The sequence below is a fragment of the Gigantopelta aegis genome, chromosome 7 (genome assembly GCF_016097555.1).
Source record: "Gigantopelta aegis isolate Gae_Host chromosome 7, Gae_host_genome, whole genome shotgun sequence".
NCBI lineage: Eukaryota > Metazoa > Mollusca > Gastropoda > Neomphalida > Peltospiridae > Gigantopelta > Gigantopelta aegis.
In genome coordinates this window covers 14,254,027-14,280,529 of record NC_054705.1, presented here as the reverse complement: position 1 = coordinate 14,280,529, position 26,503 = coordinate 14,254,027, and the positions used below count along the sequence as shown (strand labels likewise).

Genomic DNA, 26,503 nt, shown 5'->3' with positions numbered 1-26,503 from the left:
CATTCATTCATAAGATCCCTTGCTACTAATGAAAAAATGTAGCGGGTTTCTTCTAAAGCTATAAGTAAAAAAATACCCAGTGTTTGACATGCAATTGCCGATGATAATACGACACGACTAAAGCACATTTATTTATTAATAAATTAACGTGCTCAGGGCCCCGTTCCACGAAGCGATCTTAGCCCTAAGATTACCGTAAGCGCATAGCTACCCTATGCACTTAAGTTTATCATAGGGCTAAGATTACCGTAAGCGCATAGCTACCCTATGCACTTAAGTTGATCTTAGGGCTAAGATCTCTTCGTGGAACGAGGCCCTGGTGGTGGTGTTGGGACGGGACGTAGCCCAGTAGTAAAGCGTTCGCTTGATGCGCGGTCAGTCTGTGATCGATCCCCGTCGGTGGGCCCATTGGGCTATTTCTTGTTCCAGCCAGTGCACCACGACTGGTATATCAAAGGCCGTGGTATGTGCTATTCTGTCTGTGGGGTGGTGCATATAAAAGATCCCTTGCTACTAATGGAAAAATGTAGCGAGTTTCCTCTCTATGACTGTATCAAAATGACCATATGTTTGACATCCAATAGCCGATGATTAATAAATCAATGTGCTCTAGTGGTGTCGTTAAACAACACAAACAAATCAATTGTGGTCTATTAGAGTGCGCCTTGCGCCCATTACCTATGGCTTCAGCACTCAAGGTTTCTGTTTGGGTTACCTCACCCATAGTCCAGTCTCTTCCCATCGAACAATCCAGCTTGGGTATCCCTAACAGGAGCTAAAACTCCTTCTGGCATAGCTCTCTGGGTCATTGAGACATACAACACACACACACACACACACACACACACACACACACACACACACACACACACACACCGTCCCCGTCACCACATCAAGGAATGGTCTACCCATCGACCAATCCAGCTTGGGTATCCCTAACAGTAGCCAAAACTCCTTCTGGCATAGCTCTCTGGGTCATTGAGACGTACAAGCCCCCCCCCCCCCCCCCCCCCCCCCCCCCCCCCACCGTCACTACATCAAGGAATGGTCTACCCATCGACCAATCCAGCTTGGGTATCCCTTATCAGGAGCCGAAACGCCTTCTAACATAGCTCTCTGGGTCATGGAGACATACAAGCCACCCCACTACGTCATTTTGTAAAAGTTACTGCGTGTAAGAACAGTAACGTGTACTGAATGTCTTTATACCGATGGTTTCCACTACAAGATAAAACAGAGAAACTGATAATTTTTAAAGTTTGGATGAGATTACGCAACATCACTAACTCTGTATTAAATTATAATATGTAGAACTGGTGCACCGTGAAGATAACTGGTCGATAAACCTTAGGCCAAGTGTAAGTTCCGGACAAACAGGAACTTACACTTAGACTGAACTACGTCTGGAATTTATGAGGGGCGGGGCGTAGCCCAGTGGTAGAGTGTTCGCTTGATGCGCGGTCGGTCATTGGGTTATTTCTCGTTCCAGCTAGTGCTCCACAACTGGCATAACAAAGGCCGTGGTATGCACTATCCTGTCTGTGGGATGGTGCATATAAAAGATCCCATGCTGCTAATTGAAAAGAGTAGACCATGAAGTAGCGACAGCGGGTTTCTTCTCTCAATATCTGTGTGTGTCCTTAACGTAGGTCTGACGCCAAATAACTGTAAATACAATATGTTGAGTGCGTCGTTAAATAAAACATTTCCTTCCTTTATCGAATGCTGACAACATTTACATTAGAATTAAATAAACAATATTATATGCGTTCAAGCAATTTACGTTACAGTAAAACAACGACACTGCCTAAATGACATCCATATCAACATTTGTTAAATGAATTTTTGTTACAAACTTATTTAAAACTGCCAAATGAAATACTCATAAACGTACGAGACGGGGGGTGGGGGTGGGGGGGGGGGGGTGGCAGAAATAAAATTCTAATTTGGGCACAAAATATAGAGATATTCTTGCAAAATTTGCTAGCCTGAGACATTTTTACCTTGTATTTCCACCATTTCGTTTGGAGTAATGCTAATATAAATAAATGTTGTCAACCAGATTCGGGCATTTTCGTTTAATTCGGGCAAAAAATCAGCCTGCCCTGTACAAAAATGGGAGCCCGTACAGAAATAGTCCACATAAATGTGAGATTAGAATGTGCGCTCATAAATTAAATGTGAGATCTGGCAGGTATCGACACATCAAAAGAGGAAACCCGCTACATTGTTTCCATTAGTAGCAAGATAACTTTCATATGCTCCATCCCACAGACAGGAGAGCACATACCACGGTCTTTGATATACCAGTTATGGCTGGAACGAGTAATAGCTCAATGGGCGGGCCACCGACGGGGACCGATCCCAGACCGACCATGTATCCAGCAAGGGTTTTCTCACTGGGCTACGTCTCGCCTCGTACTCTTTGTAATGTTAATGTTATACAAGATGAATATCGCTTTATGATCGAGTGCGCATGGCATACACACACACAAAAAAAAATGCGTAATAAGTATATAAAATTGTTTTATTATTAACAGCCAAGTGTTTATCGTTTTTACACTTATTATCCACCGGGGACATCAAAGAAATAACTAACCGAGATTTTTATTTTTTTTAGTTTTAGAAGGTTATAGATAATGTTGGAAGTAAAACGTATGCTAGGACCAAACTGTCAACGGTCACGACGAAGTTAGTCAACTCAGCGGTTGTGTTGTAATTCCCCCAACTTACGACGGGTGCGCTCAGATTAACAACTAATGGGTTATACGACGAGAATCGAGTTGTAAGAGCGCTCAGACTAGCAACCGGACAGTCGTAGAAGTCGTGAGAGCAGAAAGTTGGCAAACTTTGTGCTGGCAATTGGTAGTTTCTAGTATTAGATCACATTTATCTGTATATGATCATATGTATGACACCCGCTATTGTTTTGTACGTGTACAGTACACACACACACACACACACACACACACACACACATGAATATATATATATATATATATATATATATATATATATATATATATATATATATATTATTTATTTATTTAATCATGTTTTATGGACCGAAGAAATTGATATTGACCGAGGTCAACATTATATTGCCCGAAATGTGGTCAGTAATTGTTTTATTACATAATGTCATCCATAAGACTTGTACGTTCCTGTTTTGTTTATCAGAATCAAAATACGCCAATGCTTACAATTTCCCGCAATGCGTTAAAACTGAAGGGATTTAGTGACGTCACATAAATTAGAGACATTATAACCAGCAAGAGTGTCAAAATCATATTAATAGCAAAATAAAACACGAAATGTGATAAATCTGAACATACATGTATACTGAACAGTTACCGATTACCTATAAAATATGGAAACTATGTCGTTGTTTCACAGTTACGAAAGGTAATCCCATATTTTGAGATAGTACAGGCTATCGAAATGTCATTTGTGAAGATGCTCTTAATATTTTAGGGTGCCTATTGCCGCAAACATAGACGTACGTACTCCTATTTTTATGGGGGTGGGGGGGGGGGGGGGGAGACAGGCTTGTATTTGTTCTAATTAAACGAAAACAACATGAAACATAACATGTATTCATATTAGCATTACTACCAAACAGCTATATAGGGTTGCAAACGAATCACTACGCATTTTAAATTGAATTACAATTAATTTTGAGGGTAGAATAATCGAAACACTTTGTGTAAAGGTCTCAGGTTAGCACATTTTTTCCGAATATCTATATAATTTTTGGCTGAATTTAAGATTTTGCTCCAGAACTGGGGGGTGGGGGGTGGGGGCATTTGCTCTACCCCCCCCCCCCCCCCCCCCCCTTGCCCCACTGGTATATAACGGCCACTCGTATTGTATTCTCCGATTCTCAACAATAAGTAGTCAAAGATCGTATTTTCACAGCTGATCAACATTTGCTTCGGTCAGCTCTGTGTTTTTAAGCTGGAATCGTGATCATTTGAAATGGCCTAGCCTTGCCCAAAACCCTTCCGCTTCTTAAAACAATTACTGCCTTGTAATTGCCAAAGAAAACACCAACCAAACATCCCCCCCCCCCCCCCCTCCGCCCCGAGGTGACGGGAGGGGGGAATACCGAGGCATGGTTTCTAAATTTGGTCTCGATTGTCATGGTTTATTTACAGTTGGCGCCATATCATGATCTCGGGGTGAAGCAGTAGCATAGCATTTGAGGCTCCCGTGGAGCGTCCCGGCGTTCTGTCTTCCAGGTTTCGCAGAGACTCGAGGGCGGATCTAAGGGAAGGGATCAAGGGGACCTATACCCCCTACCCCACCCCCCCCCACTCCCCCCCCAAAACCCCCCCCCCCCCACTTTACCTTTTTTGAACAGTGTATTTACATTTTTCATTGAAGTGCCATTTTCAGGAAGTAAAAGTTAAAAGTTTGTTTTGTTTAACGATACCACTAGAGCACTTTGATTAATTAATTATAGGGTATTGGATGTCAAACATTTGGTAATTCTGACGTGTAGTCATCAGAGGAAACCCGCTACATTTTTCTTAATGCAGCAAGGGATATTTTATTTGCACTTCCCACAGACAGGAAAGCACATACCACGGCCTTTGAACAGTTGTGGTGCATTGGTTATAATTTTCAGGAAGTAGGTCCATTTGTCCTTTTGCTCTTGGTCCCCTTTTCAACAATTCTCCCTGGGTCCGCCTTTGTGGGACGGGATACAGCGCAGTGGTAGAGCGCTCCACTGAGGTGCGATGGACTCCCAACCAGTGCTCCACAACTTGTACAACAAAGGCCGTGGTATGTACTGTCCTGTCTTTGAGGACATGCAGATAACAGACTTTACCGCTAGGAGTAGCCTATTGAAGATACACATAGATGCCGGAAAATAACAGCGACTGGGAGTGAGCTATACAATAATTTGATTTTTAGCGAGGGCGAATATTTTATTTTGAGTGTTGGGATGGGGTGGGGTGGGGGGGGGAGGTCGGCTGTGTCCTCCTGCTTGTCCAACCTACCCACCCCATCCCCTCCAACATCGCTTTCGACGATAGAAATATTCAAGTGTTGGATCTAACGGCAGCGGGTTTCCTTTCAGTCTCTCTATCGAGAAAAATTAACCATAAGTATGTTATTCACCAAAATAGCGATAGTTTAAAATGTCGATATATGTATTTATTATAATATAATTTATATACATGTATATAGCTATGAAAGATATAGATCTACAGACACTATAAAAGTAATATTTGGTTAAACAGTAATATTTTCACTGAACTTTAGTTACACTGAAAATATAGAAATCATATTTATATTTCTGTGAACAAGTTCATGATTCATTTATCTCCCATGTAAATGATTACGTTTTAATTATTGAGGTCGGTGTCGTTTTTCAGCATGATGATTACCAATGCATCTGATCATATTTGAAAAAAAAAGGAAGTAATTTAAACAATTGTCAATTGTAGCTATAAAACAATGAATATTAAGTGCAACTACGGTAAAATATCTAAAAATGTCATTTATACATTCAACAATTGATCTTTGGAATAATCTGAAAGCGAAAATACGAAATTGTGAACAAATTTCATCCTTTATAAAAGCAGTAGTGCCAGATGTTTATAAAATTCCCTCATTCCATTTTTGCGGAAATCGAAAAGAAAATGTTTTACGTACTAGATTAAACCATGCCTGTTGTACCTTAAATGCAGATCTATATTGCTGTGGTCTTACTATGGATCCTTCTTGTAATTGTGAACATTACTCTGAAGCACTCGTCATTATTTCTTTGAATGTCAATTTAATAACCAGCAAAAAAAATTCTTTTAACATCTCTAAACAGTTTTGAACCAATTAATCTTCAATTGATAGTAAACGGTCGAGACACCTTTAATGATGATACCAATAAACAAATATTGGAGCATGTTCACAGATACATTAAACAGATACAATGATTTGACTAAGAAAACGTTATCTCGTGGTGCGAAATCATTTATTATTTGTTGTTACTTTTTACTGTTATATTGTTATTACTTACCAGTCTGAGAAGATAAAATGTTAATAATGAATAAAGTTCAACCATTGATTACTTCTATTTCCTTTCTTTTCCTTTTCTGTCTTTTCAGTTTATTCGATCATTTTTCACAAACGTTTACTTTAGTTGATTGATTGATTGAAAATTACAGTCGCCATTATTGTACAATTTAATGTTTGTAATTAGGAGAGGGCCTCGTAAGTTGGATCATCTTCATAAATCAAGGCTAATATTCGTTCCTCGTATTCAGCCTTGATACATTTAGTCACGTTTACTGATATCCACTACTAGCGCCCTCTATTGGAAGAACATTTGTAACACCGATTATGTCCCTTACACGATGACATCGCTGACCAATCACAGCATCGGTAACATGTGACAATCTTGAAAGCAATATCAAAAATTAACCGCCGAAACGTTGTTTTTTTAACATATCGTGACAAACACGACACGTTTCCACGGACGCTGACGCTGCCATCTTTGTTTACAATAACAAGGGAATCTATAAGGAGCGTTGTGATTCGTTGCAATCAGATCTCTTTGCATCCAATGAAATTTAAGCATTTTGTGGCACGACTTCTTGACGACATGTATCAAGGCTGAATACGAGGAACGAATATTAGCCTTGATTTATGAAGATGAGGAACGAATATTAGCCTTGATTTATGAAGATGAGGAACGAATATTAGCCTTGATTTATGAAGATGAGGAACGAATATTAGCCTTGATTTGTGAAGACGAGGAACGAATATTAGCCTTGATTTATGAAGACGAGGAACGAATATTAGCCTTGATTTATGAAGACGAGGAACGAATATTAGCCTTGATTTATGAAGATGAGGAACGAATATTAGCCTTGATTTATGAAGACGAGGATCGAATATTTGCCTTGATTTATGAAGATGAGGAACGCATATTAGCCTTGATTTATGAAGACGAGGAACGAATATTAGCCTTGATTTATGAAGACGAGGAACGAATATTAGCCTTGATTTATGAAGAGCCTTGATTTATGAAGACGAACGAATATTAGCCTTGATTTATGAAGACGAGGAACGAATATTAGCCTTGATTTATGAAGACGAGGAACGAATATTAGCCTTGATTTATGAAAATGAGGAACGAATATTAGCCTTGATTTATGAAGACGAGGAACGAATATTTGCCTTGATTTATGAAGACGAGTAACGAATATTAGCCTTGATTTATGAAGATGAGGAACGCATATTAGCCTTGATTTATGAAGATGAAGTTGGATAAACTGAGTAAAAAGTTATGTCGTTGAGTGTTAAATAAAATTTTAACCGAGTTCCATATATATTTAGTTTTTCGACGATTGGGGAGTAGTGTTGAAAATGGGCAGAATTTTGAAAATAGCAATTAGTAAAAAGTTAATAGAATAAAATAAAAATAAAAATAAAATTACAAGCCAAAAATAAAAAGAATTGACTGCTCGGCCGAATATTTATATAATTTGGAGCATTTTAGAAGGACAGTCCAAAAATAAATAAGAGAAAGAAGAGAGGATCGGACTATTTAATACTATTTTAAAAAAAAAAAAAAAAGTAATTTCGACATAAAATTTTGAACGAAGGGTCTAAATATTTAAAGTCCGATCTATATATCCACGTGAGTGGCCTCGTTAAGGCCGTTGGAGGTTGACCTACGGCGAACCGATGAGCGGAGAACCGGCAAAGGCGGGGATGAAGTGCTTCCATCTCTGGTCGGCGAGGATGGTTATGACACTCCGGTAGTCGTTGCCGAAAAGGGCCTCGACGATCCTGTGGATGGTGTGGCTATCCTTCTCTCTAATCAGGACCGCTTGTCGGTAGACTCCTCGGCGCTGAGTTAGTACCAACCCCGTCTTGCCGGCTGTAGATTTGAATGTGTGTAGCTCGTAAGCGCTTCCATCAGGCAGTTGTTTTAGCTCTGGTTTCACTAGTCCGCCCATCAGTGATGCCGGATCCGAGGTGTCCCCCTGCACGAACTTCAGGAAGCCGGACCTGATTTTCCCGGGGATACCGGCCAGTTCTGTCTGGGTCACGTAGTGGTCGGCGATGGAGGGGCGTTACGGGGCGTCTCATACACCGCGGTGTTGAGTCTGTCCCTCTGGGTGGTCGACGGTTCCGGCGTAGCTGGTTTCCTCGACTCAGGCTGGGCTGGGGGCGGCGTCGCAGAAGGGATCGCCGCTGGGGGTTGAGCCGCCAGTTTTGGTGACCCCCCCCCCCCCCCCCCCCGTGCCGTTCCTGGCGCGCTTTTCCTCTTCCTCCATCTCCTCTTCTTCTGTACGATAGCGTCGTCGTACACCAAAGTCACGGAAGCCCGTGACCCGGTGTACGTGACGCGATACTCAAGTAGCTTCCCGTAACTCAGTAAGAGTCCCTCCAGGTCGGGTGGGGTGGGGTGGGGTGGGGTGGGGGGGGGGGGGGGGTAACTCGAGAGTACATGGCGAGACGCCTGTCTTCATCGCAAGTTAGCTTGGAAGTGGGGTGCCGTTAGATCCACAGGTAATAGTAATTAACCAGTGCAGACACATTTTAATTAGATTGCAAAAAGCGAAAGATATTGTGAAAAATTTGGAAATAGACCATTTCATGGTGGGGGTTTTCCAATACGAATTTTATGTCAACTCGAGATGTGTGAAAATAATATTTTCACGAATTGCGAAGTGTGAAAATATGGTTTTCACACTTCACGAGTTGACATAAAAATCGTATTAGAAAACTCACATGAAATAGCCCCTATATGTTCCTTTTCTTTCTGGGAAACACTGAACACAAAAACTGAATTCTGTTGGTGGCCCTCAAAAATATTTTTTTGTCTTTTACGAAATGTTTGACATCCAATTGCCGATGATTAATAAATCAATGTGCTCTAGTGGTGTCGTTAAACAAAACAATCGGTAACTCTAACGTTTCTTTACCAGTACTCTTAGAATGCGTCTTTATTCATTAAATTTTTTATTTATTTATTTGTTTAATTTCCTACAAGTAAATAACATTATCTGATAGTAAACTTGTATGGGTATATACTCAGTAGTTGACTGTTTACATTTCAAAGCAGAAATGAATGAATCATTTTGGCGGGAAGCGCTGTCATGCAACTTTGAGACTGAACCGTTAAGACGTCAAGTTTAATGACCGTGTGCGTGGTTGAGGGTTCGTCCCTGTGGAGCCTCGTCGATGAACGAAGCTAGCTGTATCGGCGTTTCCGCCTGGGTCGCCTCGTCTGACACGGCAACACGTGGCGTTCACTCATTACAGACCAACCGTCAGTATCGGACACTGTGTAGCAACCACCTGTTTGAAAACCATAACACACCACTGATCCAGAGGGGGGTCCTGCCCCCCCTCCCCTCCGTCCGTTTGAAATGCCCTTCCTAATGACTTGTTTGCTATATCATCCACTCATTACAGACCAACCATCAATATCGGACACTGTAGCAACCACCTGTTTGAAAACCATAACACACCACTGATTCAGAGGGGGGTCCTGACCCCCCCCCCCCCTCCGTCCGTTTGAAATGCCCTTCCTAATGACTTGTTTGCTATATCATCCACTCATTACAGACCAACCATCAATATCGGACACTGTGTAGCAACCACCTGTTTGAAAACCATAACACACCACTGATTCAGAGGGGGGTCCTGCCCCCCCCCCCCTTCCCCTCCGTCCGTTTGAAATGCCTTTCCTAATGACTTGTTTGCTATATCATCCACTCATCACAGACCAACCATCAGTATCGGACACTGAGTAGCAACCACCTGTTTGAAAACCATAACACACCACTGATTCAGAGGGGGGTCCTGCCCCTTCCCCTCCGTCCATTTGAAATGCCCTTCCTAATGACTTGTTTGCTATATCATCCACAATATACAACACTAACTTACTCTGAGAACGCGTCTCTGAACATATTTACCGGCCTCGGTGGCGTCGTGGTTAAGCCATCGGTCTACAGGCTGCTAGGTACTGGGTTCGGACCCCAGTCGAGGCATGGGATTTTTAATCCAGATACTGACTCCAAACCCTGAGTGAGTGCTCCGCAAGGCTCAATGGGTAGGTGTAAACCACTTGCACCGACCAGTGATCCATAACTGGTTCAACAAAGGCCATGGTTTGTGCTATCCTGCCTGTGGGAAGCGCAAATAAAAGATCCCTTGTTGCCTGCCGTAAAAGAGTAGCCTCTGAAAAACAGTGTCGGAATGACCATATGTTTGACGTCCAATAGCCGCTGATAAGATAAAAAAATCAGTGTGCTCTAGTGGTGTCGTTAAATAAAACAAACTTCTTCTTCTGAACATAATTTAGAGCGAGACGTAGCCCAGTGGTGAAGCGCTCGCTTGATGCACGGTCGGTCTGGGAATGATCGGTGGGCCATTTCTCGTTCAAGCCAGTGCACCACAACTGCTATATCAAAGGCCGTGGTATGTGCTATCCTGTGTGGGATGGTGCATACACTGGCGTAGACAGGATTTCATATTGGGGAGGGGGCAACCCACACTATGTACTATGTGTGTATGTATGTATTGATGTATGAACCTGTGGCACCGAATCGCCCGCAAATTGCGATACTCACCACGATGCGCTCTGAGCTATAGAGGCATCCATAAAAAGGATGCTCTTTAACTCAACCACATGCATGGGGCCTACAATCTACGCGGTCGATCCCGATTACGTGCACGAAACAGTGGGCAGACCTGGCACTGGCTAGTATGTATTGATGTATGAATATCTATATATTGTATGTATGTCGAGGTTGACTGTTACATACATAGATATTAACGCACTGGCGCAGGGGATAATTAAATCCTTTCTGACCTCACAAATTGTCCCATGCCGTTGCTATGGTATATCAAAGGCCGTGGTATGTGCTATCCTGTCTGTGGGATGGTGCATACACTGGCGTAGACAGGATTTCATATTGGGGAGGGGGCAACCCACACTATGTACTATGTGTGTATGTATGTATTGATGTATGAACCTGTGGCACCGAATCGCCTGCAAATTGCGAGACTAACCACGATGCGCTCTGAGCTATTGAGGCATCCATAAAAAGGATGTTCTTTAAATCAACCACATGCATGGGGCCTACAATCTACGCGGTCGATCCCGCTTACTTGCATGTATGTATGTATGTATGTGGTGTCGTTAAACAAAACAAACTTTAACTGTTGAAGACAATCGATATTACTCCCAATCGCACCACATGAACGTTTGTTTAACGACTCACATGACAGCACGCACCACGGGCTTTGATATATCAGCTGTGGAACAGAAGGTGAAGAAAACAAAATGTACACACATGTACACACGCATCACGCGTGTACGCACACACACTCACACACCGATATAATCTGTAACACGATGGTTTGTAATCTCGAGAATGAACAGAACATTTTGCGGGCTACATGTCCTCTGCTGTACTCGTTCCCTTTGGGGGCTCGGCTCACGTCAGAGGGCGAGGCGTACCTCAGTGGTACAGCGCCCGTCTGATGTGCTATCGATCTAGGTTCGATCCCCGTCGGTGGGCCTATTCGGTTATTTCTCGTTCCAGACAGTGCTCCACAACTGGTGTAACAAAGGCCGTGGTATGTACCGTACCGAGAGAGAGAGAGAGAGAGAGAGAGAGAGAGAGAGAGAGAGAGAGAGACTCACTGAGAGTGAAAGAGAGAGACAGACACACACACACCGAGAAAAAGAAAGACACACATACAGAGAGAGAGAGAGACAGAGACACAGAGGCAGACACACACACACACACACACTGAGAAAGAGAGGGTCGAGGGAGAGAAAAGGTGGGGGGGGGGGGGGTACAGTCGGAGGAAAACTATACAGCTGTTTCTTCCTAACCATGTTATCACCCACAGCGTATTATTTGGACAGACTGTATGTCTAATTGGTTTTTGTAAACGTTACCTTCTGTTACGCACCCGCCTTAGAAAACCAATGGCAACGCAAGCAACGCGGTATCGGTCCATCAGAATTAGCACTCGGCGAACGAAGTGTGTAAACCCTTTCTGGCATTCTGTATCTAAACTGGAGGATATTCCTGGAAATGTAAACAGATTTCTATCGGAGGGCAGTAATAAATGCCATTATTTTGCACGTCTTTATCTGTTTCCACCCAGTCATCTCGAGCTGTGCTTCTTTAGAAAGAGGGGCGAGGTGAAATGACGTAATCTATACCTGATGTGGTTTAAGCCGGGGGATGTGGGGTTGGGTTAAATGGTCTGGAAAGCAGTGAGATTAACTTTGGTGAGTATGCATTCTTGTCAGCTGTCAGGATAAAAGTGGATATGCTTGTTGTTGATTTGTGTATTTCTGGAGGCTGGGATCTAGGAGAGGGGATCAGGAAAACCCGTGGAGTGTATGTGAAAGTGTGGGTGGAGGGCGGGGGGTGCAGTGTCAGGTTTGATGGTCTGGGGACGGGGGTAAAAATACATGTTTTTGAGGGCCCAAACCTACTAGGAGGTTTTGGGACATGCTCCCCCGAGAAAATGTTTAATTCCAGAGTTTAATATACGGTATATTCAGTCTTCTGGGCACAGTAATAAGAAAACGTGGTGGTAGTTGTGGTTAGGTCCGGTTTGTTACGCAGCCCATTTGTCCTCTTCCCCTAAAACAAAAATTAGTGTTCCCCTTTTTTTTCTTCTTTTTTTTGGAACAAATTTGTTTGCACTTTTCATTAAAATGCTCTTTTCAGAGAGTTTAGCCATGTGCTCTTTTGCCCTTTGGCCCCCCCCCCCCCCTAAAATACTTCATGGGACTGTACTTTGTGGACGGAGGAAGTGAGGGTGAGGTGGGGCCGTCCATCTATAGACAAAGCACATGACAATGCTTCGTGGTAGCAGTGACAGCCATGGCCACCTCTAAACGTCCCTTTGACTTGGTGTTGTGGACGGATACCGTTTTCCGATTGCTTTAACAGTTTTGTCGTTTGGACACCCCAAAACTGAAACAGTCCGAAGGTTTAACGCCATAACAACGCCATACAAGTTGCATTTCTTGTGACGTCATTAGAGATTTGAGTGCAAACTCTAAAAGCTTTATAAGCACGGGTTCAAGTTGTCATCATGACGTTGCATCAACACAAGTTGTACTTTAAGTTGCCATTTCTCGTTGAAATGTTGTTTTAAATATATTTAAACAAATTAATATTTTTACCTTTATGGTCAAGTTGTTCTTTTTTTTTATGTCGTTGCATAATGCGGATTGTATGTTTTCGTGTATTTATAAATGAGTTTGTAGGTGAAGCCTTTATTAATCGTTCCAGAATAAACACACCTTAGCTTATAAGCTTAGTTCTGTAAATAAATGTGCAAGAAAAAGAATCAACTACTGTTGAGAGGTGTAGATAAGGCAATACCAACTCGCGAAACAATTTTTGTTATTGTTAGAGCCTAGATTCACAAATTTGTTTTCCTTGGGTGGAATAACGGTGATATATTCTTCTGTCATATGAGAGAATGTGCGTTGAGTTGTGGTTAGGCCCCCCCCCCCCCCCCCCCCCCCCCCCCCCCCCCCCCCACACAAGTAGTTTGGCCCAGCTCATCCGTCTTCGGCAGTGATGCATGTTAGTCTAGACTCTACCATCTGGCCAATCCAGTCTGGGTAACCCGCAGTGATCCATATTAGTCTAGTATCTACCCTTTGACCAATCCAGGTTGGGTGACCCGCAGTGATCCATATTAGTCTAGTCTCTACCCTTTGACCAATCCAGGTCGCGTGACCCACAGTGACGACAGCGGGTTTTCTCTCAATATCTCTGTGGTCTGACGCCATATAACTGTAAATAAAATGTGTTGAGTGCGCCGTTAAATAAAACATTTCCTTCCTTCCTATTTGTGGTGCCGTCCATCAGTAAATTACACGCATTATTTTGTATTTGTATTTATATTTTAGGATTTTACCAAACCTTGAGCACCCTATGATGGCCAGTCAATGCTTTTCCCAACACGATGTGCTCTGACGATGACAGACAACAGTCATGGCAGTGTGCAATAAATGATTATGGAAAATGATTCAGACGAAGGTGTCCAAGATTCGCGCGACTGTGGGCGGGCCCTCACGTGCGTTTTGAGTCCGGACGACGTCGTCGTCGTCGTCGTGTGCAAGAAGTCGGAAGACGACGTCGTTGCTGACGTGACGCTATGCCGGTTCGGTCGGTTCCGTCCTCGCTGGCTACAGAGTTTCAACAATCCAAAATGTCTGCTGTTCTTCCTGTCCTACTATGCGATGGTTTTAGGTGAGTGGTATATTGGTCTTCTGTTTCTTGCACTTGTTCTTCCTCCACCTTCTCTTCTTCTTCCCCTTCCTTATCCACCGCCTCCTCTTCTTGTATTCTTCATATTTTCCTACTTCTTCTTCTCTTTTTTTGTTTTTGTTTTGTTGTTGTTTTTCATCTTCTACTGCCTCTTCTTCTTCTTCTGTTTCTTCTAATTTTTTCTCTACTTTTTCTTCCTTTTTCTACTTCTTCTTTATCTTCTTTTCTCCATCTTCTCCTTGTCTTCTTCTTCTTATGCTTCTTCCCCTTCTTCTACTAGGTCTACTACTACTACTACTACTACTACTACTACTACGCTCTCAGGTCTAGACCTCACACACCCTGCATAAATTCCTGCACACGCGCCTGCTATCTAATAAACATAGTGGTCCGAAAATGCCACCTTCTCTTCTACGTCTTCTCATCTCCTTCTTCCTCTTCTTCTTCTTCTTCTTCTTCTTCTTCTTCTTCTTCTTCTTCTACTATGTCTACTACTACTACTACGCTCTCTGGTCTAGACCTCACACCCCCTTACATGAATTCCTGCATACTCACCTTCTATCTAATAAGCATTGTGGTCGGAAAATGCCAGTAATTGAACGTGCCATTAATACACACGTACTGTGAGGAATTCCCTGTTTCAGCATCATAGACTAATATTTTTTTGTTGTAATTTTATCCAAATGTGATAAAGGTTTGTAGAGTAAGTTACCAAACTTAGTGTCTGCGACTTTAAATAGCCTTCCAAAGGGGAGTTTGTTATCGAACTCGGAAATTAGCAATATGATGATATTTAACGTCAAACATAGGGTTATTATTGTATTAGAGCGGGAATCTTTGCCCACCCGGTGGTAGGCAGCAATTCCGTGTTTTCTCAATGGCGTTATCTCTGATGGAAGAGAGCTATCATAACTGTACAAATGTTCGTCTATAGTGGGTCCCAGCCTCTTAATTTTTTTTTTTTTCCCCCCAATAATTTCAGTTTAGTTTGACGTAAGAAAAAAAAAGTAAAAGTATTTAAGAAATAAACAAAACAAAATACTATTTTTGTGTGCAATTTAAAAAACAATCGTCAGTGGCGTAGCGTAGGTTGCCAGCTCCCGGGTCAAGGCATGTATTGCGCCCCCTAACCAGTGGACCGTTAGCAATCCCCGAGTCCCTTCCACCAGTCCAGAATTTTGCGCCCGGAGCAACCGCCCCTGTGGCCCCGCCCACGCTACGTCACTGCTTGTAGTAAATTCAGTAGTATGGAAAAAGGCGTTTCCAGTGGAAAGAACTATAGCTGGCCTCAGACCACAATTAATTTCGCTATATGTTTCTATATAGCCTTAGTGGCTATAACATTTTTATTAATATCAGCAGGCCCGTGAAGTTTTGTATGTACCTTTGCCTGCATGGGGGACACATACCCTGAAAAGGACAACCCCTGTTGTCCAGCTCTTTCTCCCAGCATATTGGTTTAAACAGACACACCCTCTAAACCAGGCCGGAGTACACCCATTTTACACAAAAAGCACTACTTTTGCATGGGCCGGAATTACCACAAACAAGTCTTCAATGTCAACAAGTTACACATGTTTACAAACTACATGCTATCCCCTGTCACTTCAGTCAAACAGTTGCCACTTCATAGCTGTCTGCCATGAAATAATCACAGTCAAACAGCAGACTACTTGCGCGGTGAAACTTCCGGATTTTGGACAACCAAATGGGAAGATAACTGTAATCTGAGGCCAGCTTTCGAACGGCGGAGTACTCGGGCTACTGCTGCCTCAGTTCATCAAGATTAACCTCGAGTGCAAGCGCAAGCCGAGGTTAATCTTGATGAACTACTGATACCTATAATAATTGAGAACCTCTAAACAGTTACTGTAAAATGTCTCCTTCTAGGTTTTGTTGTCAACGGCGTGAACAACGTAAACACGACGTCGATAGAGCGGCGCTTCAACCTGCCCAGCGCCAAGGTGGGCCTCATCTCCAGCGCCTACGACGTGTCCGCCGCCGTGCTCGGCGTCATCGTCAGCTTCTTCGCGTCAGGGAAGAACAAGGCAAAGTGGATCGCGAGCGCGGGTGTCATAATGGCCTCCGGGTCCGTAGTGATGTCACTTCCGCATTTCACCACCGGCCTGTATGATTTGGGAGAGAAGACCGATAACTTGTGTTCATCAAATGGTTGGTGTTGCGTTTTTTAATTTTTTAATTTTTAATTTTTTTTATTTATTTATTTATATATTTTTTTTATTATTATTATTATTATTATTATTTATTTGTTTATTACTTTAATTATTTATTTGTTTATTTATTTATTTGTTTTCAATCTTTCTTCCTTTATTTATTTATTTATTTATTTGTACATTTATTTGTTTTTCATTCTTTCTTCCTTCCTTTATTTATTTGTTCATTAATTCTTTTATTTATTTATTTAATTAATTATTAGTTCATTCATTCATTCTGATTTCATTTATTAATATATTTATAATATGCATTTTATTGATTTATATATTTATACTTTAAACTTTATCATATATTTATATATTTGTTATTTTTTATTACTTTTTATATTTATTATATTAATTATAGTATATTATTGCATTGTGTTGTATTGCATGGCATTTTTTTTTTTAAATTATATTTTATATTATTATGTTTTTAAAGAAAGAAAGAAAGAAAGAAATGTGTTATTTAACGACGCACTCAACACATTTTATTTACGGTTATATGGCGTCAGACAGATGGTTAAGGACCACACAGATTTTGAGAGGAAACCCGCTGTCACCACTACATAGGCTACTCTTTCCGATTAGCAGCAAGGGATCTTTTATTTGCGCTTCCCACAGGCAGGATAGCACAAACCATGACCTTTGTTGAACCAGTTATGGATCACTGGTCGGTGCAAGTGGTTTACACCTACCCACTGAGCCTTGCGGAGCACTCACTCAGGGTTTGGAGTCGGTATCTGGATTAAAAATCCCATGCCTCGACTGGGATCCGAACCCAGTACCTAACAGCCTGTAGACCGATGGCCTAACCACGACGCCACCGAGGCCGGTCTATTATGTTTTTAACTTTTTATTTTGTTATTTTATTGTGTTTTAATTTGTTTTATTTCTGATTTCTGATTTCTTTTTTTTTTCTAAATTATTATTATTATTATTATTATTATTATTATTATTATTATTATTGTGTTTTGTTATTTGTTTGTTAATTCATTATTTAGAGTTTTAAAAAAAAATTGATTTTCATATTTCTTTTTCAGGCCCGTAGGAGCCCCCCCCCCCCCCCCCCCCCCCCCCCCCCTTTTTTTTTCGCCAGTTTTTATTTCGGGACTTTAAATGTCTCGGGTAATAAGCCGAAAACACGCCAGAATCGCTATGAAGGGGGTTAATATTTTTAAATTTATCTTATGGGGCTTCGTGGCGCTCGCGGCGCTCGCGGTTTCGCACAACACATTTTACATTTTATACAACCATAACAATTAGCTCCCTCCCCCCCCCCCCCCCCCCCCCCCCCCCCACACACACACACACTTGGAAAATCCGCCCTACGCGCCTGTTTTTGTCAAATAAAACGCCTTAGCGTATCTGGAATATAAAATAACAAAAGCGACTTATGTTTCAGAAACCGTTTGTTTTGACAAAGAGGAGACATATCTATCAACCTATCTATATGTATTTATATTGGGTCAAATGCTTCACGGAGTGGGCGGGACGACCATCTACACAGTGGGCGTGGCTCTAATTGATGACAGCGTGTCTGAAGTCTCCACGCCCCTTTATATTGGTAAGTTACTATTAATTTGTTTTAATTCAGAAGTCCTTAGAATGGGCGGGACAAAATGTAATTAGTGGGAGTGGGAGTGGGAACTATTTTCTCGTGCCCCTATCCACAGAGGTTCAGGCACGCCCACTACGGATTTAGCCTCTGACTTCGCCAGTGACTAACTCCGGAGCAGGAGGGGGGGGGGGGGGGGGGGGTAAGTTTGAGGTGGGCGGAATTTGGAAGAAAGCCATTTAGTACGGTCAACGCAAGCGCGGACCAAATAGCAGACACTTCGTAAACTTGAAGTACACCGAGTGGGAGCCGTGCTCTGATTGGCTGAATTTCGATTCCTCGGTGAAGCCTGTTTTTTACCTAAGTCTACAAAGAGTAACTGCATCCAAAAACATGTCCGGACTCCAAAATTTAACCCAAAATAGTTAAGACTGCTCGGCCAAAAAGTTTTAAGGTGATTTTGAGCAATTGAACGGGCGCCAAAGTAAAATTCGTTAGACTGCTTATAAAAAAATAAACATAAGAATTTTGAACTGCTTCCAAAATGTTTAAAGTCTAACTAGCCCAAAAAAGAGATTAGTACTCACGGAGGTGGGTGGGAGTGTCTTTGTTTGATGACATCTGTATGTTTTATAGAGGTGGACTGGAACATTTTCGGAGTTGGCAATGGTAAAAGCTACATACAAAAGAAAACATCCTACTCACAAAATATTTTCTGAAAATTATAAAATAGGCTTGTAGGAATGAAGGAAGGAAAGAAATATTTTATTTAACGACGCACTCAACACATTTTATTTACGGATATATGTCGTCGGACATATGGTTAAGGACCATACAGATATTGAGAGAGGAAACCCGCTGTCGCCACTTCATGGGCTACTCTTTTCGATTAGAAGCAAGGGATCTTTTATATGCACCATCCCACAGACAGGGTAGTGCATACCACTTTGATATGCCAGTCGTGGTGCACTGGTTGGATGTTTAGCAGAAGAAGACTCCCTGTTACTGATACCTACGTGTCGAGGTGCTCGTCGTTTCGTTCGCGCGTCGCTCACGCAAGACACATTTTTCGAAACCCAGTTTTCATTCGCATTGGCGTAGCGCGTGCGGGGCCACCGGGGCCATTGCCCCGGGCGCAAAATTCTGGACTGGTGGAAGGGACTTGCGAAGTGCTAACGGTCCACTGGTTAGGGGGTGCAATACTTGCCTTGCCCCGGGCGCTGGCAACCAACGCTACGCCACTGTTCATTCGCGCATTAAATTGACATGGACATGATAGGTTAGGTAAGAACACCGAGATTGATTACCTCAAGTTGTATTTGCGTAACCCGTAAATGGCTATTATAGGTGACGCCACACGATACGAGTCAGTGTTCAAAATAAGCACTTATCCGTTTGTCCTGACAAGTGACAATCTGCCGGGACAAGTAAAATGGACCTCAAAGGTTGTCCAGTGGACAAGTAAAAATGTATGATGTTGTTTCATTTTGAGCAATCAAAAACATTGTCCTTGTTCCTGAAGAAAACTAACAACTTATTTGGACAAGTAAAAATGTATGATGTTGTTTCATTTTGAGCAATCAAAAACATTGTCCTTGTTCCTGAAGAAAACTAACAACTTATTTGGACAAGTAAAAATGTATGATGTTGTTTCATTTTGAGCAATCAAAAACATTGTCCTTGTTCCTGAAGAAAACTAACAACTTATTTGGACAAGTAAAAATATTGATGGACACGTAGATTTGTAGATGTGCTTGTCCGGTGGACTAGTGAAAAATTCTGCTTATTTCTATCACTGCGAGTACTTCGTACAAGAATAGCCGATTCCATTGGTTTCTGAGGAATCGGCAATTGTCGTACGAGGCACTCGTGTCGTGTGACATCGTGTTTAGGCAAATTTGACATTTTCTGAGGTCTGTGTCGTTACATAAACATCCCTTTGGGACGGGGTTTACTCAGTGTTAAAGCGCTCGCTTGATGCGCAGTCGGTTTGGGATCGATCCCCGTCGGTGGGCCCATTGGGCTATTTCTCGTTCCAGCCATTGCGTCACGACGGGTATATCAAAGGCCGTTGTATGTGCTATCCTGTGTGTGGGATGGTACATAAAAAAGATCTCTTGCTGCATTAGGAAAAATGTAACGGGTTACTTCTGATCACTACAAGTCAGATTTACCAAATGTTTGACATCCAGTAGCCGATGATTAATTAATCAATGTGCTCCTGTGGTGTCGTTAAACAAACAAACTTATTATAAACATTCCTTTCTTCTTCATTTTATTTCTTTCAGCTTTTCTGTACGGATTTTCCATCCTGGGTTCGGGCCTAGGATATCTAGTGGGAGGCAAGTTCCTTAGTTACTACGTCGACTTTGATACAGTCGATACGTCCAAGTGAGTAGCTGTCTGCAAACTATAGATATTATATGCCACATATATCTATATCTATATTATCCACATAGTTCTAGATATTCAGGGAAATATAACCAGTATGACCCACGTGTGTCATAATGATTCCACGTGCACAACGAATGACGTAATTTTGTGAAGCGACGTCATAACTTAATGCGGCTTTCCCAATGTAAACACTAAATGACGTCATTTCTGAAAATGACGTCGTTTCGTTGTCTCGTTTGAAACGTTTTGACAGGGTCCCAGCTTGTTATTTGTGAAAATAATATTTTGCATAATGTTCAACATAACCGACTTAATAATAATCATACGAAGCACACCTGTAATATCAAGTGAAATGACGTAATTCTGGGAAGCGACGTCATAACATGACGTCACCTTCTAGTTGTGGCTGAAACATTTTGAGTCGGGTTTTGTTATTCATAAAGAAAACAACAATAATAATATGGATAATAAAGAAATTATTACACTCGCGTGTGAGTCGTACTGATTTTACGAAACTCGTGTCAGGATTCATGTATTACTCTCGCTCTCGATCGGGCAATACAAAAATCCTGACACTCGTTTCGTAAAATCAGTACGAGATACAAGCTCGTATAATAATCCATATATACATGGTTCATACAGATTAGAAAAGTGCTTGAATTCGAGTGGTCATAATGAAACGCGCTTGAATTTGTCAAAGCCCACGAAACGTGCTTGAATGTAAGAACATGATCTTGAATATTATTTTTATGAAATTGCATATTTCCGCTGATAAATATTAATATTTATTATTTACCTTCGTCAAGTTTATTTTCTCCGAATTCCAAAATTTGTCAGTTTTTGTTTTGTTTTTAGTCAGTGTCATTTTATCACAGATACCGAAGATTGTTTCATATGCTATGAATACCGACGAAGATATATGAGACCAGAACGAAATGTTTTATTTAACGACGCACTCAGCACATTTTTTTTACGGTTATATGGCGTCAGACATATGGTTAAGGACCACACAGACGAGACCAAGTGTTACCAATTGAAGGAAATGTTTTATTTAACGACGCACTCAACACATTTTATTTACGGTTATTTGGCGTCGGACATATGGTTAAGGACCACACAGATATTGAGAGAGGAAACCCACCGTCACCACTTCGTGGGCTATTCTTTTCGATTAGCAGCAAGGGATCTGTTATAAGCATCATTCCACAAACAGGATAGTACATACCACGGCCTTTGTTGCATCAGTTGTGGACCACTGGCTGGAACGAGAAATAGCCCAATGGGCCCACCGACGAGAATCGATCCTAGATCGATCGCGCATCAGGCTAGCGCTTTACCACTGGGCTTCGTCCCGCACCCTGTTATCAACTGAATGCAGTGAAATGCAGAAGCCGTTGAAAACTAATTTACAGTGAAAAATATTTAAAAAGTGCTTGAATTTTATCTTCCAAATTATGTATGAAACTTGATATATCAATTCCATTTTATAATTACTGTTTTGTAATAGGCGTCTGGATTGGTTAAAATGCTATCACGTGATCTAAAAAGCCAACGTGAAAATTGCACTTTTTCGGTAAAAGCATAAAAATAGAATGTTATTACCGGAACTACTTTTTATCAATTACGTCAACAACGGAATTCCCGAGAATTCCATAGTTTCTATTTTTGTCCCAATATCGTCTGCTCTGTGAGTGACAGTGACAAACTGACAGACGACAATCACAGACCTACATCGCACACAGTCTGCAAGCCACCTGTGGTGACCTTTAGACCACCGGCCAGATTACTTTACACCGCAATTCAGGCTTTAAACGACTCCGGTTTTGAACTGAGACACATAATGTATATGACAGGCCACAAAAACGAAGCTTCTATTAGAAGTTATAGCAGAGAAAGAAAGAAGAAAGAAGTGTTTTATTTAACGACGCACTCAACACATTTTATTTACGGTTATATGGCGTCAGACATATGGTTAAGGACCACACAGATTTATTTAGAGGAAACCCGCTGTCGCCACATAGGCTACTCTTTTTACGACAGGCAGCAAGGGATCTTTTATTTGCGCTTCCCACAGGCAGGATAACACAAACCATGGCCTTTGTTGAACCAGTTATGGATCACTGGTCGGTGCAAGTGGTTTACACCTACCCATTGAGCCTTGCGGAGCACTCACTCAGGGTTTGGAGTCGGTATCTGGATTAAAAATTCCATGCCTCGACTGGGATCCGAACCCAGTACCTACCAGCCTGTAGACCGATGGCCTGCCACGACGCCACCGAGGCCGGTTTATAGCAGAGAATGCTCAACAAATCAAAAGAGAGACTTGACCGCGTCCCTGTCACACCAAATCGACAACTTACAAGCGCGAAAACACATTCGCCTTCGTCCTGTCCTTTCCGAGAATAATATCACACAATCACAAACTTCCTCTGAAATCCACACACACTGTAACACTGAAACCACTTTATCCCTTTCAAGTCATTCTTCACATTCACTTTTCACTAATTCAACTTTTGAAAACTGCAATTTTAATATAGTAATTGATACATCTTCTAAATAATTTTATGCTCTCCCTTATGTTAATTAGTTCAAAATTCATACTCTAACCGACTTACAACGAATCTTCCATTTAAGTATATAGATCGTTCAATTCTTAATTAATTATAGATTGATATTTAAAAAAAAAAAAATGTTTGCGTTATCAGTTGATGTTCAGTTATTTTAAATTTTATAACTTTTTTTATCCACATTTGATTCAGAAAATTAAAATTGATAAAACCTTATTTAAATCATTATAGTGAATCGGAGGTTTGAGGGAAAACAACGAATGTAACTTTCTAAAGGAATTCCCTTATTTGTGTATTGATACAGCTGTAAATCATTGTGGAATAGAGTTCGATTGGGTTTTTTAATATAGTTTTGTATAATGCATTTAGAATTAATGCATTTGGAATTATAACGCGCTACGCCATTCATACAGTGTGTAAAACGGTTTTGGTGTTTATCATCGCATAGACGTCAAAAATATAACAGTAAAGTTTGTTTTATTTAACGACGCCACTAGAGCACATTGATTTTTTATCTTATCATCGGCTATTGGACGTCAAACATATGGTCATTCTGACACTGTTTTTCAGAGGAAACCCGCTGTCGCCACATAGGCTACTCTTTTACGACAGGCAGCAAGGGATCTTTTAGTTGCGCTTCCCACAGGCAGGATAGCACAAACCATGGCCTTTGTTGAACCAGTTATGGATCACTGGTCGGTGCAAGTGGTTTACACCTACCCATTAAGCCTTGCGAAGCACTCACTCAGGGTTTGGAGTCGGTATCTGGATTAAAAATCCCATGCCTCGACTGGGATCCAAACCCAGTACCTACCAGCCTGTAGACCGATGGCCTGCCACGACGCCACCGAGGCCGGTCAAAAATATAACGTCCAATTCTTAAATATATATATATATATATATATATATATATATATTGCTATACATTACTTACTAAAACCCAAGGTGGTATCAAAGTCATTACTTATTAAAACCCAAGGTGGTATCAAAGTCATAACTTACTAAAAACCAAGGTCGTATCAAATTTATAACTTACTAAAAACCAAGGTCGTATCAAAGTCATAACTTACTAAAACCCAAGGTCGTATCAAAGTCATTACTTACTAAAAACCAAGGTGGTATCAAAGTCATTACTTACTAAAAACCAAGATCGTATCAAAGTCATTACTTACTAAAAACCAAGATCGTATCAAAGTCATTACTTACTAAAAACCAAGGTCGTATCAAAGTCATTACTTACTAAAACCCAAGGTCGTATCAAAGTCATTACTTACTAAAACCCAAGGTCGTATCAAAGTCATTACTTACTAAAAACCAAGGTGGTATCAAAGTCATTACTTACTAAAAACCAAGATCGTATCAAAGTCATTACTTACTAAAAACCAAGGTCGGATCAGTCATTGCTTATTAAAACCCAAGGTGGTTTCAAAGTCAGTAATGTATGGTGCAATAATGTATACTGAACTCCAGTGAAAAAGCACCTGTCAGAGTTGTTTTAAGGATAATAGAAGAAGAAATAAAATATTTAACTGGTTTTGTACAAATGAATAGTCTCGTGGCACACTAACTCTTGGTTCCCATGGCAACTCGTAGCGCTGTTGTCTTAGGCGTCTTGCAATGCCGGTGCGTTGGCGTGTGGCCATATTAACGTCGACGTAACGGAATAATGTATCTTCGTTATCAGCTGAGGTCTTCGCCAACGTTGTCTGTTCTGAATAGATGTCTTTAGGTCCCCGCCTAACGAGGGGCAGGGACCAGGGCAATTATCCAGAAATCAGGTCCCCGTTTTACAAAACGATCTTAGCGCTAAGATCACCTTAAGAGCATTGGATAGCTATTCAGTTAAAGCGATCTTAGCGCCTTTGATATTCCAGTCGTGGTACACTGGCTGGAACGAGAAATAGCCCAATGGGCCCACCGACGGGGATCGATCTCAGACCGACCGCGCAGCAAGCGAGAGCTGTACCACTGAGCTACGTACCGTCCCCAGTGTTAGAAAAAAGCCGATACATTTTTCCATAAGTTACAATGGATCTTTTATATACAGTTTCCCACTGAAAGGACAGCACATACAACAGCGTTTGATATACAAGTCACTCATGGGGCCCTGGGTGGGACGTGAAAACACAGTCTGAGAATGGGTCCACTGAGGTGGTTCGATCCTACGACGCAAGCACCTCAGGCGAACGTTGTACAGCTCTTTTCAAATTATGTTTAAAAATTTTAATCTAACTACAAAAATCCCTTCATTAATGTGCCCTAATTCCTGTTTTATACACCACCCACCCCTTCAGTTAATTACGCGTGTGGAGGACAGTGTACAGGGTGGGGACTAGACTGTGAGGAGCGACGTTTTTAAGGGGGGGGGGGGGTCGGGTCATGCTCCCGGAAAATGCATTTTCAAAAAACAAAATTCTTGTAGGTGACTTTGGCCCTCTTCCTCCTCCCCCCCCCCCCGCACACGCGCCTGAGTTATAGGGGGTTTCACACACACACACACACACACACACACACATACACACACACGCACACACACGCACACACCTCTGCACACGCGCCTGTGTTATTTACTGCCCTGGCCGTTGTCAAGTAGCACACAATGAGCTGATAAGTTACCCTGCACTAGTCTCTGAGCACCACGTCTCGCCACACTCTTAATGCCAACATAACACATCGTTCATTTTTCACATAACCCTGTTTTTATAGCAGTGTCTTATATCATTTTTATACTGTACGCGAATGACATAACTATTTATTGTGGAATTATGTGCGCAGAATCAGGAATGTTTGCGCACGACGCTTGCATAGTGAGCTTAGTGAAAACATTACCAAAGGATCTCAAACCGGTCTCGAATGTCAATCAAAGGCCTTGCTGGCTCCCACCTCCCAGCTCCCACTTGTTTTATGGAAGGGGTGGGGGGTGCCAGGCTGATTTGTTCCCCCGAATTAACCGAAAATGCCCAAATCTGGATAACAACATTTATCATATTAACATCACGCCAAACGGCTATATAGGGTTGCAAACGAATCTCTGCCAAACCACTGCGCCACCGAAAGAAATGTTTTATTTAACGACGCACTCAACACATTTTATTTACGGTTATATGGCGTCAGACATATGGTTAAGGACCACACAGATTTTGAGAGGAAACCCGCTGTCGCCACATAGGCTACTCTTTTACGACAGGCAGCAAGGGATCTTTTATTTGCGCTTCCCACAGGCAGGATAGCACAAACCATGGCCTTTGTTGAACCAGTTATGGATCACTGGTCGGTGCAAGTGGTTTACACCTACTCATTGAGCCTTGCGGAACACTCACTCAGGGTTTGGAGTCGGTATCTGGATTAAAAATCCCATGCATCGACTGGGATCCGAACCCAGTACCTACCAGCCTGTAGACCGATGGCCTACCACGACGCCACCGAGGCCGGTTATCTTGTTTAGAATACCAGTGTCTGCAAATCGAATGTGTTTGCGGTCGTATA

The 26,503-nt window shown here is 41.7% G+C and overlaps 1 protein-coding gene across 1 annotated transcript in view; it reads left to right on the top strand.

Moving 5' to 3' along the window:
• The window catches only part of LOC121376809 (solute carrier organic anion transporter family member 4C1-like), a 56,024-nt gene that overhangs the window by 15,142 nt on the left and 14,379 nt on the right, over nt 1–26,503 (top strand). Inside the window, exons 2-5 of the mRNA XM_041504582.1 lie at nt 13,925–14,267; nt 16,176–16,457; nt 17,904–18,065; nt 20,345–20,447. Of these exons, the coding sequence (XP_041360516.1) occupies nt 14,027–14,267; nt 16,176–16,457; nt 17,904–18,065; nt 20,345–20,447 (788 nt within the window). The 5' untranslated portion in view covers nt 13,925–14,026. The remainder of the gene's footprint in view (nt 1–13,924; nt 14,268–16,175; nt 16,458–17,903; nt 18,066–20,344; nt 20,448–26,503) is intronic.